At 35.5% G+C, this 17,475-nt stretch overlaps 1 protein-coding gene and 1 long non-coding RNA gene across 2 annotated transcripts; one reads left to right on the top strand and one right to left on the bottom strand.

The window, feature by feature from the left end:
- Positions 1-3,523: 3,523 nt before the first annotated feature.
- LOC143447306 (uncharacterized) lies at positions 3,524-6,234 on the bottom strand. The gene is made up of 2 exons (XR_013114066.1): positions 5,214-6,234; positions 3,524-5,096 (listed from the first exon to the last, which is right to left on the bottom strand). It is a non-coding gene; the product is annotated as an uncharacterized LOC143447306 (long non-coding RNA).
- A 5,322-nt stretch (positions 6,235-11,556) lies between these two features.
- Positions 11,557-17,032, top strand: LOC143445133 (uncharacterized). Its single transcript, XM_076944021.1, has 13 exons — positions 11,557-12,631; positions 12,943-13,019; positions 13,094-13,217; positions 13,461-13,586; positions 14,033-14,109; positions 14,263-14,386; positions 14,617-14,742; positions 14,948-15,120; positions 15,235-15,402; positions 15,546-15,716; positions 15,949-16,132; positions 16,314-16,409; positions 16,536-17,032. Exons 1-13 carry the CDS (start codon positions 12,574-12,576, stop codon positions 16,655-16,657), a joined length of 1,626 nt encoding a protein of 541 aa, XP_076800136.1. The 5' UTR covers positions 11,557-12,573; the 3' UTR covers positions 16,658-17,032.
- Positions 17,033-17,475: the final 443 nt, after the last annotated feature.

Below are 17,475 nucleotides of genomic sequence, written 5' to 3'. Positions count from 1 at the left end.
TTTATATATATATATATATATATGTTATGTATAATCTACAAGTGTTTATATACACAAAGAGGGTTATATGAAACGTTTATATAACCGATATATACGTGTTATACACATGTACAACAACAAAACCTAATTGTTTAACTTTGAGCCAAATAGTTATAAAACACAGCAGGGACCAGTATTTTACCTTGAACGATATCAAAGGCTTAAAATATTCTTTTTCATGCCCACCTCAGCAACATTTACCGTTTATCGAAAAAGCAATTGATACAGGGATATAGATTTTTTGATTTTTTGTGTTCCTGTTTTGCAGAACTGCTGTGTTCTGTTTTGATTGGTTTGCGTAGTCACGTGTTGTGGCAGTTAATAAAATTATCTCTTGTTTGACTTTTATCAGAATCGTGAGTTCTTCCTATACAGCTAACACGGAAATGAAAGGGCACCATCAAATTTAAATGGTAGTAATACACATTTTGCCATCAAACTTGATTTACAATGTTGTAAGTTATATAATCTACTGGTCAATGGAGAAGTTGGAGTGCCTGCCTCACAATGATGCAAATTCGTGTTCGATACTTCGCGGCGCTGACATTGTTAATGCTCTTGGGCAAGGCATCAGCGACAGCAATAGTCTAACACTTCTGAGCAGTGGTTCTGAAGGACAGCTTCGAATTCGGGAGATGCCACTTTCAAAATACGAATCCTCATAAAAAATGCATCCATTAAAAACGACACACAGACAAGCTCGGTATCCGGGGTTGTACTACAGTAAACAGTGGCTTACAATCATTGTAAAATTCAAGTTGTGTATCAAATCATCTCCTGAAGCTGTGTAGGTTAGGCTGCTACGAAAGAAGTATAAGAGTTATAAAATTCAATGAGAGTTGTAAAGATTTGCTGATCAAGGTCAGGTTGTGATAATTATTATCAACGTTTTGGAGATTTGGTCACGCGGTGTCGCGCGTGAGTTAAGAGCGAAAAGTTACTGCAAATCCGTAGGTCACGTAACGTTCAGGAGTTAATTGAGGGACCAGCGTGAAGCTATTTACCAGTTCCTTGGTTACGTATTCATTTACTTATTCAAATGGTGGAGCTCTTTACTGGTTCCCTGGTTGTTTATTTACTAATTACTTATTCGCAGTTGAAGCTTGTTACCGGGTTACACCGGCAGTTACTTGTTATAACAGTTCTAGTGGTTTACTTGTAAAGTTATTTGATACCTGTTTTAAAACCAATGATGTAAAATAATGAAAATAAAGTTAAACTCAAATAAATAAATTCATAGGCTTACCAATTTAAATGGATCTGTTTAAATTCTATAAAAAAATATAAAAATTTGAAACAACTTCTAAAAATTTAAGATAAATAATTAATTAAAGTCGAACTAACTTATATCAAACCAAACAGTATTCATAAAAACTGCAATATACTTAAACAACTTTAGATATCAATACAAACTCAAAACTACTCAAAAAGTATTAATAATTTACATTTGTTTAACTCTATCCCTAACTGTTTAAAATTTATTTTGTTCGTTTTATAATTTTTTCCATTTAACGTGGATTTAAATGAATAAAATTAAATCGGTATAAATTTATTTGAATTTATGTTAATTTTCATAAGTTTATTTTAAATCATGGCTTTTACAACAAGTTTAGCAAGTGATTGTATGGGAAAATCACTTGAACTGCAAGTAACTGAACAATTAGGCCTAACCAGGGAACCAGTTTCACGTCTTGAATAAGTAACCAGCAAGGAACCGGTAACGATGCAGCTTCACTCCAGCACTGAGGATTAAAAATAACATAACGTATGTAGGTCACGCAGCCTGTTTTTAAAGATAGAGGGTCAGGTTAAGAGAATGGGAATGCAAAAAGTTGGTTTGGGCCGTTTAAGGTTTTATTTGAGTTAGATTGTGATTAGAAGGTAGATTTAGGTTAAGTTTAGGTTACTGTACTATTACATTTAATGAGTTTAACAAGAAACTGTGAAAAAATAATTTTGAACGCACGATTTTTCCGATGAAATCGTGGCAACCTAAAAATGAATACGACATGTTCGTAGGAATTTTTTTATTTACATTACGCGAAAAATGCTGAAACCACGATTTTGACAATTTCTTATTCAATGTTTGTTTTGCGGTTTTGCTGCACAACGCGGACAAGAACGAACACCGTCTTATGATGAGAACAAGAACGTTCGACAAGGATTTTGTCGCGTTCGAATTCGTTCGTTCGTTCGTTCGTTCGTTCGTTCGTTCGTTCGTTCGTTCGTTCGTTCGTTCGTTCGAATTCGATAATCCTGTTATTTGTGCGAACTCAGCCGCTTACGTTCGCAAACTAAATAAATTAGCTGTAAAGATTAAAGTATAGTTTGGCGTAGTTCAAGGAAATGACTCAGCAAGCTACGGTATAGCAATGGCCTGCACTATACTGTAAACGTTTACCTTGTGTAGTTCAATAAAATAGGTTATTTTGTAATATCTTTTTTCTCGTCATATACTCGTTTAGACTTGTTTGAATTTGCGTAACATTTGGTTAAGCTCGAGCCCGCTTTGACGATTTCTTGCAGTCTAAACCACCAACTATTTTGCAAACACAAACTTGCTAAACGGGATATTCCTTTCTGGGTGTCGAACTCAAAGTGATCGAAGTCATGGTCATACATAATCTCACTTCTGCTCCAGCTCCGACTCCGATGAAAGCATTTTGGCTTCTGCTCTTACTCTGGAAGTTTATAATAACACCCAAGTCTACCCTTACATAAATTCCAAAATTAGAATTCCTTGAAACAAATTATTATTATCAAACTAAAAGCATACTTAAGCTTTAAAGGCCCGATTCCAAACGAAAGCAAAATACAGTAACTAAATCTTTCTAGCACAACTATGAATGCTTCCAATAAAAATTTAAAAAAATATCAAATAATAAGCAGTAAAAATATCAACCGTTTAAAAACAAAAATTGAAAATTTGAAACAAAAGGCGTTTTATATTATCTAAGCAAAATTACGAAAGGACAGAGGCTGAAGCTTCCATGTACTGACTGCTCCTGGTAAACGCAGTTGTTGTAGTTAGCTCTACGGTTTATTAACGTGTTTTACTTTAAAAAAACTTGTTTTAAATTTTAAGTTAACACTTATAGCTTTTGTGTATAGTTTTTAAATAATTTAATTAACGAACACTTATGCAATGACTGTGGTGTGGCGGTTCACCGTCAGTGAAGCGTTGGTTAACCTGCGTGGCATTTAAACTACTTGAGCATTACGCATCACTTATCGAAATAATGTAGCAATAATCAATATTTATATATAATTGCGTCATTTTGGTCATTTCATTATGTTAGCTCGCTATTTAATTACGGTCCTTTCATTTATATAAAAGAAGACAACTCGCACAAAAAGGTTCTAATGTCTCAATGCTCAGTTAAGATTTTAAAACATTTCAAACTACATGGTACATATAAACTTAAACTCTTATCAAACATTCTATTCCCTTATCTGTGTCATCACAGTATTGCACGTTTCTATGCGGTGTGCTGAACCAGAATCATTTTCTTCATTTCGCATTCAATTACGATAGACACAAAAATAAAATATAAATGTAGTAGTTTATGAATTTGTGGCAGATTACATAATGTTTTCGAACTTTATCACAAACATGAGTATACTGTTTATGGTATGCTGAGTAACAATGTATTATGTACATACATGGTGCTGTATCTCATGTGACAAACAACGGAATAATCCCTATCACAAAAGAGGTATATAGCAAGGGAATGAATTGTAGACACCTGTAGACATGTCTAATGTTGTCGAGTAATTGTACGAGTTTGGATTGATTTGGACCATAGCAAAATTAAAGAAAATGCCAAAAATTATTGCAATAGCTTGGTTTCTTATAACCGAGTTGGGATTATTTCGGCGATGAGGATCAGTAACTTTTGAATTATAATTTAACGTGAACTTAATGTACAAATTGATGTGAAATATATAAAGCAAGCGATACAATGATATTAACAAAACAGATACGTTATTTTTCTATAGCTACACATCATTTGATGTTGTAATGTACACACAATGAAATTTTCGTATAATATGACATAAACTGATGAGCCTTCAACAAGAACATTGACTTATCTAGTACGCGGCAGCTTTGACAGATTTTCCGAGAGCATTGAATTTTCCCTCTTTCGTTTTCGCGGTCTCAGATTGTAAGGTGCCCGGGGGTAATAGTTGTTGCTGCAGTCGTCTAGACTCCAAATTGCAGTTTGTGGCGATGGTCGGTTTACTAAATTTAGCTCCTTGCCTTTCGTTGTGATGTAATCGCCGTTAAACCTTGAACGTATATTTTCATTCAAGTATTGAAGTACGCGTCGGTCTTGGCTTACAATGACACCATCTTCAGGATCATCACCGGGTTCAACCCTAAGCCTGGGTTGGCCTTCCACTTTTGAAACATAATGAATTTTAGAATCTGAACCCCTTTTAACACCCAAAATGAAATAAAATTGATTAGGGTGCTCCCAGTATTTGAAACTAGTGACCGGACTACCGTATTGAACTCTTCTGCCGTTCCTTGGTACAAACCATCCATTAGAGCTGCTTCTGCTGTCAATGCAAGCGCGATAGCCTTGTTTCTCAAACTTAATTTTTGTTTCTTGTTCAGGATAATGGAGATACGAGTCTACTTTCTTAAATTGCTCAAAAAAGCTTAGTTCAAGCTCTTCCAGAGTAGGATTAGACTTAGGAATCTTCATCTCTGTTATCACTCCAGATGTTCAGTTTAACGTACTTCAAGGGAATAGACACTCAGATGAATATTGCTTGTATAATGAAAGAATGTCCTTAAGCTCCTGTATTTATGTACTTTTTGTAGCATAAGGTTAAACGCATGAAACTTTTAATTTCGTCACTATACTCACAACTGAAAACGTATAAACAAAACTATTAATGTTCTACTTTCACCGGAAGTTTTGTTACGTGTCTAGGTGTGTCTCTTTATTTGCCAGTTGACGTGCCTTTTATTAACTTGCATTGTTTTGTTGAGGGAAAGTGTTGCAAAGGAGATGAATCCAAAATCTAAATCATCCAACTGATGATGGCTTGAAAAACAAATCGTTAAAACGTTAATCATTCGAAACTAAATAATAAGTTAAACTGAATAAGTTATTAAATCATCAAGTAAATTCATTTCACGCCCCAGCAGTTACAATACTCACGTCATTCCGTGTTGGTGTCCATTACACTTTCATTGTTTTTGGTGATGGCGGCTATGGAGTAAAAATGAAAGCGGTCATAATCCATACGTTGGTGCATGACGAATGATAACGCCAACGTGTTGATAGAAGTATGCATTTAAGGTGCATAAGCAATATGTGACAAAGAAACAACAAAACAAAAATCAACCTTTTCATGATGACCGACCAACAACAAAAGTATAAAATTTCAATAAAGGAAAATATTCATTTGTAAAACTGCAGTTTATCTCTTTAAAATGTGTTTTAGGTGTTTCTGTTATACGTGTTTTGATTTCATCTCTCGAATGAAATTATGAATACAGTAGATAAACATGGAAAATATAGCTTACATAGCAATAAAAGGACTCAAATTGTAGAACGTGTTATGCATCGAGCAAACAAAAGCAAAAGCAAACATGCAACGATATTTATCACATGGACAAGTCAACCAACTACGGGAAACATATCATACTTAACAAATCTGAAAGCGTTTGCATCTCTTTGGTAACTTCAATTTTTAATGGATATTTTTAACGCACATGTTCAAGAATAGAGAAAGATAAAGAAACAAAGAAATAGTTTGAAAACTTCCGAGATAGATTAATGAAGTAAATCACGTATCATATATTATGCTGGGAATAGCCTACTTCCTGTGCTATCTTGCATTCTTACAAACCTTTATAGCATCATATTAAATTATTCATGGCCCTGTAATCGTATTTGCTGGCTATATATCATAGCTATTGCTTATTGGTGTCATTGGTTGGTAAACCGCTTAACGGATATAACAAAAATATCTCATATGATTAATATATAATTAGTAATGGTGATAGCCTATTACATTAATACTGGACGATTGGAATTATACTGTATTATTACACAAAGGATGTATAGAGACTGCATGTGGGGTAAACAAACAACTACCAACAACAAATATTTTGTGTTAGTTATTGCCCTATTTTCTCTATGCATTAAAGATTAAATCATCCGGCAGCACAATAGGTTCAGCACCACTGTATGTGAACATTGTGAAATCATTGACATATGCTACCTGTTACATAGCATATACGTACTCTGTATGACTGAACTTCTTCAAAAATAAATCATTATTTCCGCTTAAAATGCAATCCGGAATGATTTGTACAATGAATAAAATGAAGACGTATAGAACAACATATGTGTTGCTAATGTTGCCTATATCCTGGTAAGTAGTATGAGTGTGCTCTTATACAGATGTTGAACATATTTACTCGTGATTTAATACATTTCCTCTACAAATCATATATACACAGCTGCTATATAATAACGACATTACACACACCAAAGGTTTTTAAAATTTTTACTTCTGTGACCCACGCCACCGTTCTTCCAAATGACACTACCTCAACCTTCAGTCATGTTCTCATGCATTCACACCAACGTAAAAACTGTAAAGAAACTTCTACATGGAAACGATACAGATGTTATGTATTGCTGTTTGTATTAATTTATATGGTTTGTGGTAAAAAAAAGAAAGTTAAGTTGATCTCTTAGTGGATTGGCCTTTGGAGAAAGTCAATCAAATTCTTCAATAACAAATTTAGCTTTAAAGTGCCGAGAGCTGCTAAGTAAAGTCAACTGTTTTAACTTTTTCCCACAACAGTTGCCACCCTGTGATAACGTACCGCATTTTCTTCAATAGAAACCGCTGCTACTATTTTTTATTTTTGAACGTTTTGTGCGCCTTCTATTCGAGGGCGGCTTCTATTGTTTATTTTTAATCAAATCGTGCGGTTTCTATTCGAGGGCGGCTTCTATTCAAGGGAGGTTTCTATTCAAGAAAATACGGTATGTGCTATTATTTACATGCAAGCATAATATGCATATTTTCCGTTTGTCTGTTGCTGAACAGTCTTATACCATGACAGCACAACTTTATTTTCCATACTGATTTAAACTAAATGAATATCAGTCTTAGTGAATTCATAAAAGGAACATCGCTTTCGCCTTTTGGTATATGCATGGGGTTGACTGTGTCGAGTTTATTTGGGTTAAAAAAGGAGCAGATATAAACAAACAAACAAACAAAGGCACCTAGAAGCCAATTTTACCGCCGTGCTTCTGTGTTTCCGAAAAGTTGCTTCTACTTGCCCATGACCCACAATATGGGTTTCTACCTGCAGGTAAGGAACCACTGCTATGCTGTACACAATCACCATTGCTTGTTTTGAAGATATCTCATAAAAAGCATATTTGTACATGTAGAAATTTTGTTCTCTTGTCCTTCAACTATTTAAAATGACTTTTTAAAGTGAGTTTATTTCAAAGTATAACTATAAGTCCATAACTACTATAATTCAGTTATTGTAATCAGCATGCCCAGCCGCCCTCGTGTACCTCTGTAGTCGCACGGTTAGACTATAGGGCGCATTCAAGAGCGCACTGTTTTGTTAACGCATGTTACTTTTGTTGGGCTGGTCTAAGCCATGGTTTTAAACCATATCTGAAAGCCTAAAGCTGATCAACGGAATAAAATTCTTTTAGCACTTCTGAGCAGGTAACAAGTCGAAAGGTGCCAAGCAGCCACCAGAAAAGGTTGCTCGAACTCATACATCATACGCGTAACATACATCGCTATTATAGAAAAATTAGCGTGCCCCAAACCAGACTCTGATAACCTAATTATACCAAAAGGTATAAAAGTTTACAAGCTTCTAGTCAAAACGTCGGAAGAAAGCTATTGTTTTTCGGCTTTTGTCGGTTCGGTAGCCGAGTGGTTCGAGCGCTGGCCTTGCAATAAATGCGGCCCAGGTTATGTGTTTGAGACCCAGTAGTGCCATACCGTTGTAATGCCCTTTGGCAAGGCATTAACGACACATGCTCCTGGTGGACAATTCTAAATTTGGGCATAAAAATCAAATAAAAAAATGTGTGACAATAGGAACTTGCACAAAGTCTAGCTTGGTAACTATAGGGCTCGGGCTCGAGAAATCATCGCCGGGTTTAAGTGTGCAAAGATCTACGTCAGTCCGAGGATAAAGATTATTATCATACCATTATCATACGTCCATACCATACCATTATTGGATCGCCGTTTAAATGACTTTCTTTCTGTTTAACGGCAAGCCCAAGTCTTGATAGATTGTCTCTGGTCTTCGGGATTGTTGCAGTGAAACACGGCTATTTCTCCATACGTCACCGCAAGCCGGACATCTGGGCAAAGGTTCTTTGGGATTGTTGCGTAGTTTTTAATTATTTTTTGCGTCTTCGTTTTGTATTGCTCGTTAGTGTACGTCGACGTTGTGTTACGGTTCTTATTTTTCTATTAACATTTATGTGTTGTTCTCATTCTTCTCATCTTACAGTTTGGTTCTTGTTTTGTAAGCTGGTGTCACAACGATGTTATGATAACTAACCGTTACTAAAACATTATCAGAAGGTTGCAATTTATGATTAAGTAAGATATAAGAAATGACTGCCGGTCTCACGTCTGAGTCTTATTATTATCTTCATGATTTCTAGCTAATAACACATCACGACAATAATGTTTGTGTAGCATACTATATATAGTCAACACAAATATACCCTGTAAATGGCACACCACATGATTGAACTTCAACAACAAATAGCACATCAGAATATAGGAATGCGGCAGGCACAGAAAAGACTGAATTTCACAAAAGTGACTAACTTATATTCAATGAGTTACTTATAATTACAGTACATTAGGCTTTTCCTCTAAATTAAATCCAGAATATTCCGTGATAATTGCATGACTGAGCTAAGTTAATGATTGGCTAATAAATCAGTTAACCACTTGATGTTGACAAAGCGCAATTAAGATTGCAAGGCATCCGGCCTAAGTAAGGCCAAGCATTTTAATTTTTTTACACTTTTACACAAAAATGGGAAAATAGGCCGTTAAGTTTTGTTTTATGTAGCTTAGTATCCTTAAGGCACTTACTCAAGAAATTTCAGTGGTCTGCTCACCATAGGCCGTAAGTTACAAGCTGGTTAAGAAACTAGATTTACCGAGCCTAACAACAACAATATTGACATAATAAGGCCCATCCCTTGAGATCCTAAATTTTAGGCTTTATATGGCCTAAAAGGGTTATCATACATACCTCTGCAAAGTCGTGCAGGCAATATTTTTATATGTACAGTAATGAATGTATTTCTTAAACAACATACGCCAATACCCGTTAGCAAAACAGTGAAGCACTAATTATCACAATCAGGGCATAAAAAATCAACATCTTCTTTTTTCAACCCCGCACAGTCTTTGTGGTACCTGGTTTCGCATGTTTTACATTGCCTCGTGTCACACACTGTGTTTTCCGAGCACACTGCACAAAACCAGTTTTCTGTGGATGAATGCACTACCACGTTGATTTTTGGTGGGCTTTATTAGGGCAACCTGACACAATCAGTTCAACGCATCTCACTTGGTAATACACAACAAACAAACGTCAAAGACCAATGCGCATGGTGCAAGTTTAGGACTTTTACTGACTCCTAAATGTATGATTAAGAAAACAAGCACCTTACCAAAATATGCGGCCAGGTGTAGCACCAAATAAACTTTTACTCCTGTAAAGTAGCTATCACGCACATTGACCATTCCCTGCTGAAATAAAATCGTCCCTAGCGAAACCGAATGCTTACAAATTTCACGTGACTATAATAGCCAATCAAATTACAGCAACTGTTTTCTGTGCTCGTTTTGCTTTTGAATTTACTATGGGTTGAGCCTCATTTGGGCAGTGCACCTTATTTTATACACTCGGCGAATCAGCGCTCGCTAAAACGATTTGAAATGTATACATAATTAGCTGAGATTATTACTGTAGACGCCATCCACTGCAAAGAGGCTTTTACAAAAGCTCATGGCGGCTTTCTCTGCCAAGCCCACCTTGGATTTCCCATTCGACGTGTTCAGGTTTCCCCGCTTTGCTACCATAGACTTGTGCAAGCGTTGTCTGACCCTAAGCTGCTATTGAGGCACAGCATGCCATGGAACGTCTCTATTAGGCCAGAATTAAGTTCTGGAATGTGCACAGTGACGGCTAAGCTAATGCATAAATGATCGCCCATATGAAGACAGCGCACAAGACCGTAGTGGCTCGGCAGAACGTCAATGAATGGTTGGCCTATAAAAGAAATTCCTAGTTTGAGCTGGAAATGGCGCAAAAATAGGACAAAGCTAGTGTAGCAACTACTGAAATTTGGGACGTGAAGGCTTTTGGTGTCTGTGCGCCATCGCAGAAGGACGGCATTTAAAAGACTTTTGAATGCTACCTGAATTTTTGCTGAAAGTTGCCTAAGCCTTCTCAAAAAACTTCAGTATAGTCTTTGCTTCAGAAAACGGATGCATCATGGAAGATATTTGTCACATCCAGGACATATTTGAAGATATTGCTGGTCGGCCAAGTGCAACAGCCTACAAAAGATTCAGGTACCATGACAGCTATTGGCGTCACTGCATTGTCAAAAGTTAGCCCGGGTGTCGCCATCGCATGAGAGGGCTTGTGGCCGTGCATGGTACTTCGTCGACCTTTACTTCTTCATCTCGCCGAGTTTCACTACTTGAAGCAGTTTTATTGGAATAGGGCCCTTGTTACACTGGAAAAATGTAGGCTGTCACGCGTCGCAAAACGCTCTTGGATGACCAGCCTGCAATTTTTCGTTTTTGATCCCGGTAGGCCGAGAATACGACAAGTGATCCTGTGTTGTTTGAAACATTTATTTTCATCTGCAATTCATGGAAAGACTAAATATCTAATGTAGAGAGAGTTTAAATATATACAAAAAAGTGTTTTTGGAAATGTCTCCTTAGTATTTGTTTGCAGATTTTGATTAAATAAGTTATTAAGTCACAAATATCAAAAGCTAAATAACTTTGTTACTCTAAAACCTTAAACTTTTGCCTTTAAAAAGGGATTACTAAAAGTGGTTCATAGCTATGTTCTTTTAAATACATTATGTTGTATAAAAAAAGTCTTGTGTAAAATGACAAACTTATAATAAGCAAACTTCACAAAAAGTACACCACGGGACCCGTTGAATTACTTCCTTATAGGATTATGGTGTCGTGAAAGGAGCTTAAATTACAAAGTAATATTTCCACACAACAATTGAGAAATAAAAGGAAACCAGGAAATTGTTGCAACACCAACCTCAAAAACAGTATCAACTTGCAAGTTTTAATAAATTTGCGTCGAAATTTAGATGCAGATGAAGTTTGTTTGAGTACCAGTGCAATTGAGATGGTATTTATTCACGAACGATCGCATGATGCAATTTCCGGTTAAACGTTATAAGGCTGCCATACGTAATCAGCCTTATACTCCAGTATAAGCCCATATTTCACAGCGAGTTTTATAGTCTTGCTTCCGTGTAGATCAGCAGCCTACCATATCTCGGTTTGTTTATATATTGGTAAACTTTTATGCCATCTAAGAAATCTTTGACTGAAAGTATAATTAAAAGGAAGTAGTTATGTTTAGTCGAAAGACCGGCTTCAGTGGCTGGTGCTGTATTTTGTTGACTTGAAGTTCTGGTGTGCAATGTTCTGGTAAAAATTGGCAGCAGCAGTCAGACGTTTCCAAACAGTCCAAGCATTTAGCTTTATTGGTAAAGTAATTTTTATGCACAGAACTTTTCAGGTATGGTCGTACAATTCATATTGCTGGAAGGTCTTAATCAAAGTTTTTTAGTTTAATCGATATTTTCAGCTGCAAGAAATACAAAGAACGTTAATTGAAAATATCGTCTTTATTGATATTACGATAAATGAACCGTGCATTGCTGGGGTGTCTAATCAGCTGTGGTTTAATTTTTGTCAATGGTGGCACATACTGTGCCGATTTTGCAGCCATGATTCGATTGATACAAATCATAGGACATTCGCCTTAAATTAACTACACTGTCTACACATTTGTAGGCTGCAGGTTCCCGTTCATTTAGAATAGATGGTTGCACAACATGTTCAAGCTATCTGAACTCACCGAGAGGGAAGCCGTTAACTTCTGCTGCGTTCGTAAATTAAATTTGTATTGATCGCTGCAAACAAAATTACATTGGTTCAATTTGCACACTGCCAATATAATTATAGACGTCGACATATATGCCAAGCATTGTGAAAAATAAAAGAGGTTAAATATTTCACAGGTCGTTCTTGGAAATATCTTTGGTTTACGTAAATACAGATACGTTTAATATAAAGCAGCTAGCGTTATAGTCACCGGTCAGACAACTTGTACTTCAAGATTTTTCTGGTTCAAATAAGTTTGAAAAAACCTTCCTTTTTAGGACTTTAATCATAGACTGGTCTTTTTTACCGGTACTTGCAACCTGTAATATGCAGCCTTTTCACGGTATTTTTCTGTTGGTGCTTCTCGGTCCTTGGTTGTTTTGTGGTAAGTACAGTATAATGTCGATAATATTGATAATGCCATTGCTATCACATGTGTAGCCTAAGTGATGCAAGGATTTCTTGAACGTTTCTGAGAAAATGTCTCTTTGAGAAACAGTGGACATAATACTGTAATCTATTCGATATGTCATCTTGAATTTTGTGTAATTTTCGATTTAAATATAAAAATATTTTGTAAATCAATTTTTTATTAGCAGCCCATGTTCAAGTAATTCTGTTATTTTTTTTGTGTTGAACTTATGTTCATGTTTATGTTGAGAAATTTCGTCGAACTTATCAATTTTATTGTTGTAGCTTGTAATGGAGCTTTATTGCAAAATTTTTCGCCCCAGAATCCAACTCGTGTCGCTGGTGCTGACGTCATATTTTCGGTATATAACTACTTTTAAAAGAAATGCATGTTATTCAATAATCGAATTACATTTTAACGCTTTGACTTTGACAGGTAACCGCAGCCAACGTAAACGATTCCACCGTTGTATTTAGATGGTTTGTCAATAATGAAATGGTTGCCAATGTTACATTTAATTCCACGTTTTACCCAATGGTTGCAGCTTCAACTGGTTATGGTAACTTTTGTATTACTTAAGATTCAAGATTTTATTGCCTAGTGGTGTTATAAATCGGATAACAGCAATTTGCCAATAGATTGTTATATGTTTAATGCCTGTATCTTGGCTTATTAACAACGTTGGTATAAACGAGATATTAATTAGTATGTGTCTTTATACTTTTTTTCGTTGATACTTGTTTCAGCTAGTTAATTTACAATGGTTTTAAATCACTGTTTAATAAACTATTTTATTGGACAGAACTTATGACGGGAATGGTTTTTGCTCAAACTCTAAACATGACTTTAAAATTTTCTGCTTCACAATCAACCATAGTCAACGTCACAGGTGGTGAGGACAGTGCATTCACATCCCTAACAGTAAAAGGTAAGTTGACGTGATTGCTTTTCAAAATTTAATCAAACTTTGCTGTTATGTATTGGGATTGAATTCATTACTAGCCCAGGGTATTGTGTTATTTTTAGTGCATATTGCATGTTGTGACACTGCCAATTTATGGTATTACACGTGCAATCATTTTTCTTTTGTTGTTAAACTATAACTTCGATGCTGTCAACCAAGTATATTCTACCAGTATCCCACACGTTTATCCGTTCAGTTTCATATAAAAAGTCTTTGAATGGAAATAAACGAACACGACATTATATACAATGGTCATTTTTCGCCAGTTTGTCCATGACATACAAAGTCGCAAATTGAAATGAGATTTTGAACTTCACTAAATATCATAGATTATACAAAATTTTTACGATTAAAAGTTACATTAAATGTTTAAGTTATCGAATTTTATCAAAACCACCATATTCTTGTAGATTCTTATGGCCCTGTGCTGCAAAACGTTTCGCCCCAGGATCCAACTCGAGTAGCCGGTGCTGATGTTGTGTTTTCGGTAAAAACTTTTCAGAAATTTCTATACAATTTATTGTAGTATAAAAAGAATAAACCATTTAATTCATTGTAATAAGGTTTTAGTCAAACTAAGCAAAACTTTAGGCTACTCAAATACACCTGAACGTGACCTGACTGAACCTGACTTTGACAGGTGACCGCAGCCAACGTAAGCGATCCCACCGTTGTATTTAGATGGTTTGTTCGTAATGAAATGATTGCCAATGTTACATTCAACTCCACTTTTTACCCAATGACTGCAGCTTCAACTGGTTATGGCAAGTTATTAATAGCTTAAAGTTCACAATTGTGTATATATATTGCATTTTGCCTGTTTCAACCATTTTGATAATGGTATTCTCGTTTATAGTAACACGTTTACAAGTTTGTTTCAGTTCAAATAAACTTCAAAACACGTCTTAAAATGCTTTTTAATAAGAAACGTAGTCTTATAAATTTATTAATTTTCATACTAACAGTTAATCTATTAATGTATTTCACTGGACAGAGCTCAAGACGGGAATGGTTTCTGCGCAAACTCTAAACATGGCTTTGAATTTTTCTGCTTCACAATCAGGATTTGTTAACATTACAGTTGGAGATGCCAGTACATTCACATTCCTAACTGTAGAAGGTAAGGTGACGCGACTGTTCTCAAAATTAACTATCGAGCTTAAAGCTCTGTCCCTATATTGCAGATATTTGTTAAAATGTGTATTTACATAGAAAATATCGGTTTATGAAGTAACATTTATTTCTAGATTACAATGTCTCAATTAATTTTTTTGTAAGTTGCATTACTAATACGTAATATCCGTTTATATTTATGCATACATCAGCGGACTGTGGCTCACCTCCAAATGATCTCAACGGGTCTTGCTTGACATTCCTTTGCATTGCATCTGGCACCGTGCAGAAAACAGATGCAAATTTTGTCTATCAATGCATAAACAGATCCGTCTGCGGCAAAGATGCTAGATGGACACCAACTGATCAAACTTGTGAACCTCCGGTAAGGAAGAGGGAGATATAATCAGCCAGTAAATTGATGTTAAGTATCATACTTCCTTATCTCGTGAAAGGGGTGACATAGTTTAAATAACTAAATTGTTATATTTTTACACAGATGGGATGTGCCGAAACGGGAAAGTGGGGAAATGATTGCGCAAATCGCTGTGGCGCTGGTTGCGTGTTACCTGATAGTTGCGATTTTACCACAGGGAGCTGCTTAGATAGACATGGGAATATTTCGACAACATGTGCAATGGGGTATACGGGAGAAAGATGTGACCAGGTATAGCTGCATCTTCATTGCTGCGATTCCATTTAATTGCTTTGATATAATAACATTATGATCCAATAACTGTTTTGTGAATGTCATAAAATAATAATGTTTTTTTTTACTAGAAATTTTCTATAAAGTGACGTATTTTTCAGAACGCCACATCTCTGTGCGCCAATGGCACATGGGGACAATTTTGCGATAAAACGTGTGGGGCTGGTTGCGTAAGAACAACATGTGATAGGTATTCAGGGCAGTGCACGGATATCAACGGTCAAGCTGCGACTGTATGCACTCCTGGATACACTGGGCCAACGTGTAGTGAGGTATAGGTTAAAGTTTAAAGTCTATGTTACTGTTAACTCGTCATTTTAGGTTCTGAAAGACATATGTTTGCGTTTTTTTATCTGATTTAGTTCAATTGCTGCTTGTATAAAAGACAACAAATTGCTAATCTGTATAACTCAAAAATAATAAACGTTTGTTTCAAAAATAAAATCTCGTGTTAATTGTTTCTAGTAAGCTTGAAGAATTGTCTTGAATTTACATACTTTACAGAAAGGTTGCCAGGTCCCTGGAACTTGGGGTGAAACCTGCCTCAACTCTTGTGGTAATGGGTGCCCAGGAAAGTACGTCAGTTTATGCGATATGACAACGGGTGCTTGCTTGAATAGTGACGGAAGTACTCGTCCACCAGGCAGCAATTGTTCTCAGGGATACACTGGCAAAAATTGCGATTTACGTAAGTGAAATGATACTGCTGAGTTTAGCGTTGTCATCACCAATGAAGATGATGGTTGTTGTTGTTATTGTATTATTATCTTCTTGAAACATTTGGACATGGACAAGGTTAAAGTTTAAAACTTGCATTTGTTTTCGATTTGTTTGTTAATTATACTTTCGCAATTTTAATTTTCTTCCAGCCAACTGTCCGCAAGGGTGCGGAGATGGGGTATGTGTAGCGCCTAACCTCTGCCAAAATTGTCCGTTGCACTTTGCATCCGGACCATCTTGCAGAAGTAAGTCAGACTACTTTTTTTACTTTAATAACCTCCCTTCACTATACTTTCACTAAGGAATATTAATAACAAAATCAACACTGCTTTATCAAACTTTTCCAGTAACTATATTTACGTTTTTTACAGACATTCGACTTGATGGATTTTTGAAGGGGTCTTTGCCAACGTTTGCTATCTTGACAGCTGCCGTATTGTTTCTGACAATTTTCTCGAAATGGTACATCAGGCGAAAATTAAAAATTTCATGAACACTTTTCCGAAGCAAATAGGCTGCATAAATAATATAGGTTACTCAGTTATAATACTGTGTAGCATATAGTGACGTGTAAATTGTCCACTTGCTATAGGCTACATAAAAGTATTAATAAATATTTACTTATGTACAACATTTTATTCTTATAGCATCAATCGCAACAATTTATATTAAAATAAAGATGCAAAAACTTTTAAATCTTGAATAAATTGAAATTTTAAAAAGATAAATATTCATGCTTCGTGTTCTTGTAGAATTATGTTTGTTGCATTTTATCTGCGGTAAAAGTTAAAATCTTCACCGTTTCGTAATTTTGTTTTCGATGTGTAGTGAGAAGAACTTGGTTTGCAATAAAAACTTTGTAACTTTGTTTCTTTATCGTGGTTTTTGCTGATTATCAAAAGTATTGCTTCATTTTCAAAGTTATCGGCAAATGTTCTTTTGAATCAGTTTTTATCTGGTTTTAGTTTGGCCGAAGCTTCACATTTTGTCAGTTGTTATACAGCAGTGTAAACCTATAAACTATGTGTGTGTAAAGGTTTCGTTGTAGACGTAATTGATTAATCCTTTTTGTAAGAAAATTGCTTTAAAAATGGAATTTAACAAAAGGCACAATAAAATGGATCGTGATAGCAAACAAAACACTATATCAGTTATTATCCGGATATCGATTATTTTGAATTGACGTCTGTTAACATATTGTAAATTGCCAATAAACGATCTTTGTGCTATAGGACTGATAAAAAGTATATGAATATATAATAGAAACACATAGTAAAGCTTATTATAACTTGTACAAAATTTACTAATATA

The sequence above is a fragment of the Clavelina lepadiformis genome, chromosome 2 (genome assembly GCF_947623445.1).
Source record: "Clavelina lepadiformis chromosome 2, kaClaLepa1.1, whole genome shotgun sequence".
In the NCBI taxonomy this organism is placed as follows: Eukaryota; Metazoa; Chordata; class Ascidiacea; order Aplousobranchia; family Clavelinidae; genus Clavelina; species Clavelina lepadiformis.
The sequence above is the reverse complement of the archived record's forward strand: the minus strand, read 5'-3'. Positions and strand labels throughout refer to the sequence as shown.

Bases quoted from the DNA above. Each gene is read 5' to 3' on its own strand.
- LOC143445133 (XM_076944021.1), top strand. From the start codon at position 12,574: ATGCAGCCTTTTCACGGTATTTTTCTGTTGGTGCTTCTCGGTCCTTGG. The intron at 13,020-13,093 runs GTATATAACTAC...TGACTTTGACAG, and splicing joins GTGCTGACGTCATATTTTCG to GTAACCGCAGCCAACGTAAA. The intron at 14,743-14,947 runs GTAAGGTGACGC...TGCATACATCAG, and splicing joins CACATTCCTAACTGTAGAAG to CGGACTGTGGCTCACCTCCA.